Source organism: Elephas maximus, chromosome 11, assembly GCF_024166365.1.
Source record: "Elephas maximus indicus isolate mEleMax1 chromosome 11, mEleMax1 primary haplotype, whole genome shotgun sequence".
In the NCBI taxonomy this organism is placed as follows: Eukaryota; Metazoa; Chordata; class Mammalia; order Proboscidea; family Elephantidae; genus Elephas; species Elephas maximus.
Genome location: NC_064829.1, coordinates 27,178,263 through 27,190,549, shown reverse-complemented (window position 1 = coordinate 27,190,549; position 12,287 = coordinate 27,178,263). Strand labels below are relative to the sequence as shown.

Here is a 12,287-nt window from a genome sequence, read left to right as displayed (position 1 = left end):
TGGAAATATTAAAGACATATTATTACATGGAGAAAAAAACTTAGCATCTAAGAAACTACTCAGTAGAATTAGGACTGGATACAGCCCTGCATTAGAACAACAGATAAAACGTGTGTAAATTCCTATCAAACACATGAAGATATGAAGTTGTAACTGGATTCATTTCTACACGTCAGTTAAGTTCTTCCTAGTTTAAAAGAAACAAAACTTTGTCAATTTAATAGTAACTTTTCCTCAGGTATTACGAAGAGAAATTATTTAAAGTATTTTGGGTTTAATTAAAAGAGAAAATTGTACACACTTGAGAATTACCAAAGAACCTAAATAAAGTAAAAAGAGTATCTGAGCAGGGACTGACACTTTGAGGTCCTTTCCAAATGACTGAAGAGCTAGGAAGAGTCCATTCTTCTTCCAAGGTTGCACCCTACCACCTCCAAAAGACAAATACAGACAGACACATGCACTTTTCCTCAACTTGAAAAATCTCTGTGAAAAACAGAAAAGAAGCAGATCAAATAACCTACTTGTTGCTGCTGTCTCTATGTGCCGTAGAGTTGATTCCTACTTACAGTGACCCTATAGGACAGAGTAGAACTTCTCCATAGGGTTTCTTAGGCTGTAATCTTTAAGAGAGCAGAATGCCACATCTTTCTACTGTGGAGCGCTGGTGGGTTCAAACCAATGAACTTTTGGTTAGCGGCAAAGCTGCTTAACCACTGCACTACCAGGGCTCCTTAAATATCCTACTAGGGGGATTTATATTTTTTTGATAGCCTTATGACCTTGAGATACTTATTACGTCACACCTGAACTCTCAGTCCGGTATGAGTCACTATCACTACTGTAAAATCCCCACTCCCTTTCCTTTCCCTACCAGAAGCTGACACTACCTTTCCAGCAGATGAGGGGTCCCTTCGACAGTACACCCTGGGAACTTCTGACTAGGTAGTACTTTAAGTGCTTCTGCTTCTTTGGCTGGGTGGTGAGCTTCAAGTTAATGTGGTTGGAAAATTCTGTGAAATACCGAAATCCTCTTTCTCCACAGCCGATACAGTTTCCAGAAAACCCTGAAATAAGGAAAACCAAAGTTACTGGTGGCCTTGTAAATGGATAAAATGCTTTCACATATAAAAATAAATATTCATTCAGTAACCTCCCAAGTTCAAGGAAATAATTCAAAGGAAGAAATAAAAACAGGTACAAAAAAGAATTTCAGAGGAGTTATTTTGTAATGGTGAAAGACGAAATAAATATACCCCAAAAGGGAAAGGGTTAAGGAAATCAACTGGATAGTATACTCATGAACAACCTGTGTTATGCAGATGACACAACCTTGTTTGCTGAAAATGAAGAGGACTTAAAGCACTTACTGATGAAGATCAAAGACTACAGCTTTCAGTATGGATTACACCTCAACATAAAGACAACAAAAATCCTCACAACTGGACCAATAAGCAACATCATGATAAATGGAGAAAAGACTGAAGTTGTTAACCATTTCATTTTACTTAGATCCACAATCAACACCCAGGGAAGCAGCAATCAAGAAATCAAATGACATGCTGGCATTGGGTAACACATGAGTCAGAACTGACTTGATGGCATTGGGCTTGTTTTTTGTGTTTTTATTCCTTTACCTCTAACATCTAGACAATTCCTCTCTCAGACTTATCAAATGAAATAAAACTTCCAGTGGGCTGTGTGGAGCAGGGGACATGGAAAGAAAAAGAAACGGAGAATGCTGGGAGGATGAGAAGTCGTGTTCTACTTTATTGGAAATCAGCTTTTTGGTTCCCCCTTAATACCCAGAGGAAAAGGCAGGCAGTAAAAGAGTCAGTTCCTCTGGCTGCCTGATGAGAACACTACACATTTATTTTCATATGGCTGAACACAGACAAAAAAGTTGTAAATAAGAAGATATTCCAAGTTGTAATAAATACAGTGCCTTTATATACCTAAGAGGAGCCCTGGTGACACAGTGGTTAAAGTGATCTACTGCTATCCCCAAGGTTGGTGGTTCAAAATCACCAATGGCTCCGGGGGAGAAAGACATGGCCGTCTGCTTCTGCAGAGATTTATAGCCTTGGAAACTCTACAGGGTTGCTGTGAGTTGGAATCGACTCGGTGGCAGTGGATTTGGTTTCTGGTTTTTATATACCTATAGGAATACTTTTGCATGGTTGTTAAGAGCTATGGCTGCTAACCAAAAGGTCAGCTGTTCAAATCCACCAGCTGCTCCTTGGACACCCTATGGGGTAGTTCTATTCTCTCCTACAGGGTCACTATGAGTCAGAATCGACTCAACAGCAATGGCTTTTTTGTACCTACTTGAAAATAAATTCACTAATAAAGTGATACACTCTTTTTAAATCCTAAAACCAACCGTTACACAACTAACAAAGATTTGTAAGGAGAGAAGAGAAAGGCTACTAGGATTAAGACAGAATATCTCCCAATGTTCCACCAGTCTCAGAATTCTGACAATCAATTCAGAGCATTTATAAACGGGCAGTCCAATTTATTATTAATTCACCTACCTGTATGTCAGCCATTGTGCTAAACACTGGGGAACAAGTGGTGAACATGAGATAGCCACAACATCTGACCAATTACATAGAATTACTAATTCATTATTCTCATTTTATAGAAATGTAAACATTACTATAATTTTATAAATTTAAAAAGTTAAAATATATTCACAGATGGATTGCACTTGAGAGCATTTGGCCATTTATACAGAGCCTGTAAACTGAACGAATACAAACAGAAAAACCATTGTCGATGGCTGCATAGCTCATCAATTCCCTAAAGTCATCCTTCCATCAATCCATCCATGGAACAAACACTTTTACTTCACTATGTGCCAGGCAGGAGTCCCTAGGTGGCACAGATGGTTAAGCGCATGACTACTAACCACAAAAGGTGGCAGTTCGAACCCACCCAGAGGTGTCTCAAAAGAAAGGTCTGATGATCTGCTTCTGAAAGGTCACAGCCTTATAAACCCTGTGGAGCACAGTTCTACTCCTCTGTGGAGCACAGTTCTACTCTTCTATGGAGCACAGTTCTGCTCCTCTGTGGAGCACAGTTCTACTCTAACACACATGGGGTCGCCATGAGTCAGAATCAACTCTACAGCAACTGGTGCTAGACACCATTTCAGGCACTGAGGGATTAGCACTGAACAAAGTAGGCAAAGCCCCTGCCCTCATGTAGCTTACATTCTGGCGTGATCATCATCCCTTAGTGGAAATTGCCTGACCTGTGAGGCAGATATACCACATTCAAAACACAGGAAAAATGCTATAAGAACATTTCAGCAGAAATAATTTAGGACAGTTCCAAAAAATGAGGCTGATATGACAGGTCCAAGTAGTTCAGAAAAGATTAGTATGGGAATTAGAATTAACAAATTAATAAGGTTGAGTTTTATCTTTTCCTCTGCCTGTTCTCTGAGGTGAAAAGCAAGAGAATGGGGTGAGGAAGAAAAGCAATGGATCTGGGTTATCTGCAAAGAAGAGTTAACAATATTAAGGAGTTAGAAGCCTACAGTCCATTTTTCAAACTCTGTACGGCTTCAGCATTATCCTTGGTTCAAGAGAGATTTTATTGGGTCAAAGTTCTTGCTAACATCAATTAAAAAAATAGCACCTATTACAGCCAAATTACCTTTCTAGTTATTCTGGCAATCAAGTCATCCAGTTGCAAGGTAGGTTAGAGGTACATGCACTGCCAACTGGAGCAATTACTTTTTTAAAATCAATTCCCTCACAGTCTTTGAAATCTGCATAATTTACATAAAAATCCAGACAAATTGATATCGGAGTCCACAGGGATTCTAGAATCTGAAGCTTAAATTTTTTCCCAGTGTATCTTAATGCATACTAAAATCATCCAGGATAAGTAGAAAATGTTGAGTGAATATTAACTTCTGGACAAGAGTACTGAACATATGAAAATCTCAATATGGTTACCTAAAAAAAAAAAAATTCTACCATTTTGCTATGATACATTTTTACTTGGAGAAGTGGCAAGTGAAAAGTTATGCCCATTTGTACAAGGCTAGAAAAAGTAAACACTGTTCCAAGTCTATAAAGGTATTTAATAAATACTATGTAATAAAAAATAAATAAAAATAATTTTTTTTTTTTAATAACATAACAGAGTAACTACCATTTAATGAGCAAGTACTAGGTCCCTGGGTGGCGCAAACGGTTTGTTCTTGGCTATTCACCTAAAGATTGGCGGTTAGAACCCACCTAATGGCACTGAGGAAAAAAGGCTTGGTGATCTGCTTCCATAGAGATTACAGCAAAGAAAACCCTATGGAGTTCTACTCTGTAATACATGGGGTCGCGCCATGAGTCAGATTTGACTCAATGGCAATGGGTTTGATTTGGTTTACTATGTGTCAGAAACTGCGCTGGATGGGTACCTTCTAAACATCATCTCATTTGATCTTTACAACCCTGCAGAGTAGATACTATTGGCCCTTTTGTAGAAATAAGGAATCTGAGATGTCAAAAGGTTTAGTAGCTTGCCAAGTTTCTGAAAGTACTAAGTGGCAAATCTGGAATTTAAACCCAGGTCTGTCTGATTCCAAAGACAAATGGTCTTTGGTCTATATATTCCTATTTACACAGGATTATGAAATCTATTATTCCGATGGTATTTTCTATGTCCTTTCCATATTCAGGATTCCTCTAGTCAAGAAGAATCACTGAGCAAAAAGGAATCATAAGAGATTTTTCTATCTCTATAGTCGCAGCCACACCTGAACTGTTCCATCAGATGAGACTATAATTTTTTTTTTTAATTTTATTGCACTTTAGGTGAAAGTTTACAGCACAAATTAGTTTCCCATTAAAAAACTTATACACAAATTGTTTTGTGACATTGGTTGCAATTTCCACATCATGCCAGCACTTTCTCCCTTTATAACCTGGGTTCCCGGTGTCCATTCGTCCAGTTTTCCTGTCTTTGCTTTGGGGCAGGTCTTGCCCATTTGGTCTCATATATATTTTTTTCCATTATTTTTATTACTTTTTTAAATTGTCCTTTAGATCAAGGATTACAGAGCAAATTAGTTTCTCATTAAATAATTAATACACATATTGTTTGGTTTCGTATATTTGATTGAACTAAGAAGCACATTCCTCATGTATATTATTGTTTGTTTTATAGGCCTGTCTAATTTCTGACTGAAAGGTGGACTTCAGGAGTGGCTTCAGTTCTGAGTTAGCAAGGTATCCAGGGGCCATAGTCTCAGGGGTTCCTCCAGTCACTGTCAGAGCAGTAAGTCTGGTCTTTTTTTGTGAATTTGAATTCTGTTGTACATTTTTCTCCTGCTCTGTCCAATACCCTCTATTGTGATCCCTGTCAGAGTGGTTGGGGGTGGTAGGTGGGCACTATCTAGCTCTTCTGGGCTCAGACTCGTGGAGGCTGTGGTTCATGTGGTCCACGAGTCCTTTGGATTAATATTTCCCTTGTGTCTTTGGTTTTCTTTTTTCTCCTTTGCTCCGAATGCGATGGGACTAAGAGATGTATCTTAGATGGCCACTTGCAAGCTTTTAAGGCTCCAGATGCTACTCACCAAAGTTGGATGTAGGACATTTTCTTTGTGAACAATGTTACGCCAGTTGATCTATATCTCCCCCAAGACACAGTCCCTAGACCTCAGCCCCGGTAACTCAGTCCCTCAAGTTGTTTGGATGTGTCTAGGAAGCTTCTATGGCTTTGCCTTGGTCAAGTTGTGCTGACTTCCCCTCTATTGTATATTGTCTTTCCCTTCACCAAAGTTAACACTTGTCCACTATCTAGTTAATGATTTCTCTGCCCCATCCCTCCCCTCCCTTGTAACCATCAAAGGTTTTTTTCTGTGCATGAACCTTTTCTCCGGTTTTTATAATGGTGGTCTTGTACAATATTTGTCCTTTTGTGATTGACTTATTTCACTCAGCATCATGCCCTCCAGATTCATCTATGTTGTGAGATGTTTCACAGATTCATCATTGTTCTTTATCGTTGTATAATATTCCATTGTATGTACCATAATTTTTTTATCCATTTATCTGCTGATAGGCACTTAGGTTGTTTCCAACTTTTTGCTATTGTCAATAATTCAATAATGCTGCAATGAGGGGTGTGTATATGTCTACTTGTGCAATGGCCCTTATTTCTCTAGGATATATTACTAGGAGTGAGATTGATGGATCATATGCTATGTCTATTTCTAGTTTTTTAAGGAAGCGCCATATTTTTTTCCATAGCGGTTACACCATTTTACATTCCCCACCAGCAATGTATAAGAGCTCCAATCTCTCTGAAACCACTCCAACATTTGTTATTTTCTTTTTTTTTGGATTAGTGCCAGTAATGTCATGGTGAGATGGTATCTCATTGTAGTTTTTATTTGCATTTCTCTAATGGCTAATGATTGCGAGCATTTCCTCACGTGTCTGTTAGCTACCTGAATGTCTTCTTTGGTGAAGTGTCTATTCATATTTTTTGCCCACTTTGAGACTATGATGCATTTAAAATGCTAGAGAAGTCTTCCAAAGTCCTTCTACCACAACCTACTATGTTGTAAGCTCTGAGAGGGAAAGTACTGTGTCTTATAATTTTCATACCCCCACATCATAACCTAGCATGATTTCTGTCACACAGTACGTTTGGATAAATATTGCTGAATGAATCAATAAACAAACAGATACTTGGACCTTCTTACTATTTTAGTCAACTATATAAACTTTATCACTAGGCTTCCGTATTAAATCATTTTCTCAATTTCACTAAAAAAAAAAAAAAAGTAAACATAGTCTTTTTTAAAGAAAACCTTATAAAAAATGAAAATGACCAGAAGAAGGGTCTGAACTGTAATTTAAGGAACCTTAAACATCAGTTCAAACAAACAAATATGTTGGTGAATCAATACAACACTTGAATTCTTTGCCCTTTTCTCTTTTTCCTTTTTTCTGATATTTGTACCTAAAACATCTGATTCCATCTATAGAAAGAGAAATTCTGAGAAACAGAACAATTAAAAAGAAAACTCCAGAGATATGTAGCATCAAAAAAAAAAAAAAAAAAAGGAACAAGCTTCATATGTCCTCTTGTCTTTTTAATTACTAAAAATAAATAAATAAAATCCACTCTGTTATTTCCCAAGATGTAGGAAAGCTATATCGTGAAAAAGCCTGGACTCTAAGCTAATATCGGAAAGAAAACTATTTAATTTTGAGATGAAGCTATGTATTTTATATCATAATTACATTCTTAGTTATTTTGGGTAAACTAATGCTAAATATAAAATGAGAATCATACTAATCAAGTGTAGACAGGGATAATAGATACAATGGAAAAACTACAAATAGTTTACAAAGTATATAATCCACAGAAGAATAACTGAGAACTGATTTAACATCAGCTTTAGATAAAAAAAAAATTTTTTTTTTTTACATAAATGACTACAGGGAGTGAATTTTACTTTGTTTATAAAATATTAATTTTTGATAAACTGCATTCTATCTTTTAACATTTAGTCAAAAAAAAAGAAGTCTCTTAATTAAGGCAAGTATTTTAAGAATGAATAAAAAAAAAGTTTCTCATTTGAACTAAACTATATAATTCCCAATTTATTCTGTAAATTTTTTAAAAATTCCATGATAATTTTAAATAAACTTCTATTTTAATTGCCTTATTTTATTATTCTTTTTTTATAACTGCCTTATTTTAGAAGGAATTTTATAAACATGACATACTCACCTAAAAGTGCATTTTTTCCATGATCATCTGGTAGAAATCGCTTGTCTACAGCACAAACTAGGATATGTTCAGGAAGATTGGGAGACTTGGCCCCCACCAGCAGGAATCCAGCTGGAATATCAATTTGTTCCATACACAGCGATACTAAACGCAAATCCTTTCCCGCTTGACAAAAACCTAAAAACAGATAAAAAGGACACAGTGACCTGATAGAATAGGAGAAAAATGTGGAACAGAACCTCAAATTCTTAAAACAACAACAAAAAAACCCTGGTGGCGCAGTGGTTAAGAGCTCAACTGCTAACCAAAAGGCCAGTTTGAATCTATCAGCCGCTCCTTGGAGATGCTATGGGGCAGTTCTACTCTGTTCTATAGGGTCACTATGAGTCAAAATTGACTGGATGGCAACAGGTTTGGTTATTTTTTTTTTTGTTGTTAACTGAACTGGTTGAGACTGGAGGACTCCCTGAGACTATTGCCCTGAGATACTCTTCAAACCTTGAACTGAAACTAACCTGAGGTCAACTTTAGCTAAATAACAAATTGGCTCAAAAAATAATGAATATCACCTGTAAGTACTGTGTTCCTTTTAAAAAAATCACTTATATATATGAGACCAAATGGTCAACAATTACTTTAAAACAAAGATGAGAATGTAAGGAGGCAGGGAAACTAGATTGATTAACCAGGACAGAAATAATGAGAATGTTTATACACTGTGAAGAATGTAACCAATGTCACTGAACAGCTTATGCAGAAATTGTTGAATGGGAACCTGAAGTGCTGCGTAAACCTTCACCGAAAACACAATAAAATATTATTAAAAAAGAAAGGACACAGTGAAGTGTTTTCCAGTTCTGACTCACCGACCCCATGTGTGTCAGAGTAGAACTATGCTCCACAGGGATTTCGATGGCTGATTTTTCAGGCCTTTCTTCCAAAGTGCTTCTGGGTGGACTTGATCTTCCAACCTTTTAGTTAGTAGCCAAATATGTTAACCGCTGTACTACCCAGGGATCTCAGAAATGTTTACAGCCTTTCGGGGATTAATTTACTTGTCACTATTAGGCGCTAAATTTAAAATCCATGTACTCCAACCAGAAGACAAATTTCTCTTATGTGGACCTCTGAGCAGAGTGGAAAAGACACTAAAAGGAGATATTTTTATCTGTTAAGCCAACATTGATGACTTATTTCTGGTTCATGGGCAAGGCAATGACTAAAAACAAAAAAGTGTACTTATTTTCATGTGCACATAAGATAGTAATTTTTCTTTCAATGCAAACTGAATTTTCTAAATGGGGAAAATCATAGAAAGAGCTGCTCTTCATTATACAGAGGAAAAAACTGAAGTACAGAGTTTGCTGACTCCTACATAAATGGGCCAGAACTAACACTCAGAATTTTCAGATTATTTCCACTAGATATGACATGACAAGACATAACAAAACCTTATAGCCACTTTGTGCACCATAATGTTTTACAATAATTCATTAGTTCATGATTTATTAATCCAACATCTGCAAGAGATGCTGTTCTAGGCTGGGGGACACAGAGTTGAACAAAATATACTTCCTTCTAAGAACTCACATTGTAATCTATGCGAAGAATGAGAAGAACCCAATAATCACAAAACGATGTTATAAAGGACACCTACTATTCTGCTGCAGAGTACCCCCCTCTATACCAAAAACCAAAAAACCAAACCCATTGTCACTGGGTCGATACCAACTCATAATGACCCTATCGACAGAGCAGAACTGCCCCATAGGGTTTCCAAGCAGTGGCTGGTGGATTGAAACTGAAGCGTTTTGGTTAGCAGCTGAGCTCTTCTTAACCACTGCGCCACCCCTCTCTATACCCTCTGGGAAATGATCCTCCCTGCTTTTTTTGCACTCTAATCAGAGTCCTTGGGTGGCTCAAATATTTAAAGCATTTTGGCTGTTAACCAGAAGGTAGACTGTTTGAGTTGACCCAGAGGCACCTCAGAAGAAAGGCCAGATGATCCACTTTTAAAAATCAGCCATTGAAATCCCTCTAGAGTACAGTTCTACTCTAACACATGTGGGGTTCCCATGAGTCAGAGTTGATTCCACAGCAACTGGATTTGTTTGTGTGTGTGTATGTTTGCACTCTAATCATGTGATCTCCTAAGGAGTTGTGATGTTCCAGACCGACCTAAAAGCTAGAACCTGACCCAAGTTGGACCACTTTAGTACCCCACCTTTCTGGCCATAGTGGATTGGTTTAGGAGTGGCACCTGACATAAGCCATGCCAATTAAAGCTCTTTCCCTGGGAATTCTGAACATGGAGCCAGGGAGAGCCTGGTTCAGTTCACTCTGTTGGTCACCATGTTCTTTGCCATGTGAGAGAAGCCTGTCAGCAGAGAGAGGAGGAAGAATGTTCTGGCAGTGTTTGAATCCCTTAAGCCCAGTTATATCTCACTTTGCCATGGTGTGGTCAGAAAACTTTTTCTTAGAATTCTTCCAATAATTTCTTCATTTTACCTAAGCTAGTTTGAGTTATTATACTCAAGGTTATACTGAATTTAGAGACCATCTCAAGAATAGATATAATACATTGAACACTAATGACCAAAGACCAGAGGAGTTGTGGAATGACATCAAGGACATCATATAGACATCATACAGGAAGAAAGCAAGAGTTCATTAAAAAGACAAGAATGAAAGAAAAGACCAAAATGGATGTCAGAAGAGACTCTGAAACTTGATCTTGTATGTCGGGTGGCTAAAGAAAATGGAACAAATGATAAAGTAAAAGAGCTGAACAGAAGATTTCAAAGAGCGGCTCTTTGAAGCCAAAGTAAAGTATTATAATGATATGTGCATAGATCTGGAGTTAGAAAACCAAAAAGGAAGAACACACTTGGCATTTCTCAAGCTGAAAGATATGAAGAAAAATTCAAGCCTGAAGTTGCAATATTAAAGGATCGTATGGGAAAAATATTAAATGACATAGGAAGCATCAAAAGAAGATGGAAGGAATACACAGAGTTACTATACCAAAAAGAATTGGTTAACATTCAACCATTTCAGGAGGTAGCATATGATCAGGAACCAATGGTACCGAAGGAAGAAACCCAAGCTGCACTGAAGTAATTGGGGAAAAACAGGGCTTCAGGAATTGACAGGATACCAACTGAGATGTTTCAACAAATGGATGCAGTGCTGGAAGTGCTCACTCGTCTATCCCAAGAAATGTGGAACACAGCTACTAGGTCAACTGACTGGAAGAGATCCATAGTGGCACCTTTATTATAAGTATGACTTGCTCCAAAAGGCAGAACATATAAAATATCATCCCAAATGGTTTAAATTCAGTGATGAGAGGCTCATGATTGCCTATGAATAGAAAACAGGATGCTTTGGTAGCTGTTTCTTCTCACCAACAAGTAGTGCAACACTGACTCATCCTACTTTAGAAAGAGTGAGCTAGATGGAACCACAAGTCTGTAGCAATTTGCAAATTATTTCAAGCTTTATAAAACAGAACAATATGGAACATCAAGACTATCTGACCTCAAGATTATTTTCCAAGAAGTGGCTATCCTATTCCCAGGGATTCATTAAATTGTTCCAAAATACTTGGGAATGAAAAATGAAATCTAAATATATATCATTACCAATTTTTATAAATTCATAGTTATTCTACTATTCTACTTTTAAAACAGAATGTTCTGCAGGCTTTCAAGTCAACACAGGTAGGGTTAATTAGTAGAAAGTAGGTTAGTGAGCTCATGACTCATTCCGTTGAACCCCATATCATTGTATGGTTTTGACCACCATGCAATTTTAAAGTATTAGTCATATGTATCAATATGCTACTTAATTTATACCTATAACGGGCTGTTGGTTAAAGATGAGGCACTCAGGGAATTCTGATTGTGTTCATGAACACAAAAATAGTAGTTTTACAAATGCCTAAAGTTGTTCTTTGCTAGATATGAAAGTCAGATTCATTCCCCATCTCCACTTATTAAGTTAAAGACTGTCTAAAATGCACCAATATGTTTCTAGGACAACAACAAACAAGTGGTGATTATAATCTAATTTGGCTTTTCATATATAGGGGAAGAAAGACCAGCTCTTTCAGCAGCATATTATTTGCAGAAAAAGTTCCTACAAACAGCAGCCTGAAACTTTCTAGCTTATCTAATAACAAAGAGCAAATATGCAAAAAATTATAAAAATAAATCTACTACTTCCACCAGAACCTTTGGGACACAGCAAAAGCAGTGCTCAGAGGTCAATTTATAGCAATAAATGCACACATCCAAAAAGAAGAAAGGGCCAAAATCAAAACATTAACCCTACAACTCAAACAAATAGAAAGAGAGTGGTAAAAGAAGCCCTTAGGCACACCAGAAATAGAGAATAGAAAAACAATTGAAAGAGTCAACAAGACCAAAAGCTGATTCTTTGAAAAGATCAACAAAATTGATGAACCACTGGCCAAACTGACAAAAGAAAAACAAGGCAGGAAGCAAATAACCTGAAAAAGAAAT

General features: G+C 37.1%; 1 protein-coding gene across 16 annotated transcripts in view; it reads right to left on the bottom strand.

Annotated features, from left to right (window-relative positions):
* The window catches only part of GREB1L (GREB1 like retinoic acid receptor coactivator), a 335,431-nt gene that overhangs the window by 143,074 nt on the left and 180,070 nt on the right, over window positions 1-12,287 (bottom strand). For all 16 annotated transcript variants that reach the window (XM_049901927.1, XM_049901919.1, XM_049901924.1 and 13 more), the window contains 2 exons: window positions 7,762-7,938; window positions 891-1,067 (listed from right to left, as the gene is read on the bottom strand). In XM_049901927.1, coding sequence (XP_049757884.1) covers window positions 891-1,067; window positions 7,762-7,938 — 354 coding nt within the window. The remainder of the gene's footprint in view (window positions 1-890; window positions 1,068-7,761; window positions 7,939-12,287) is intronic.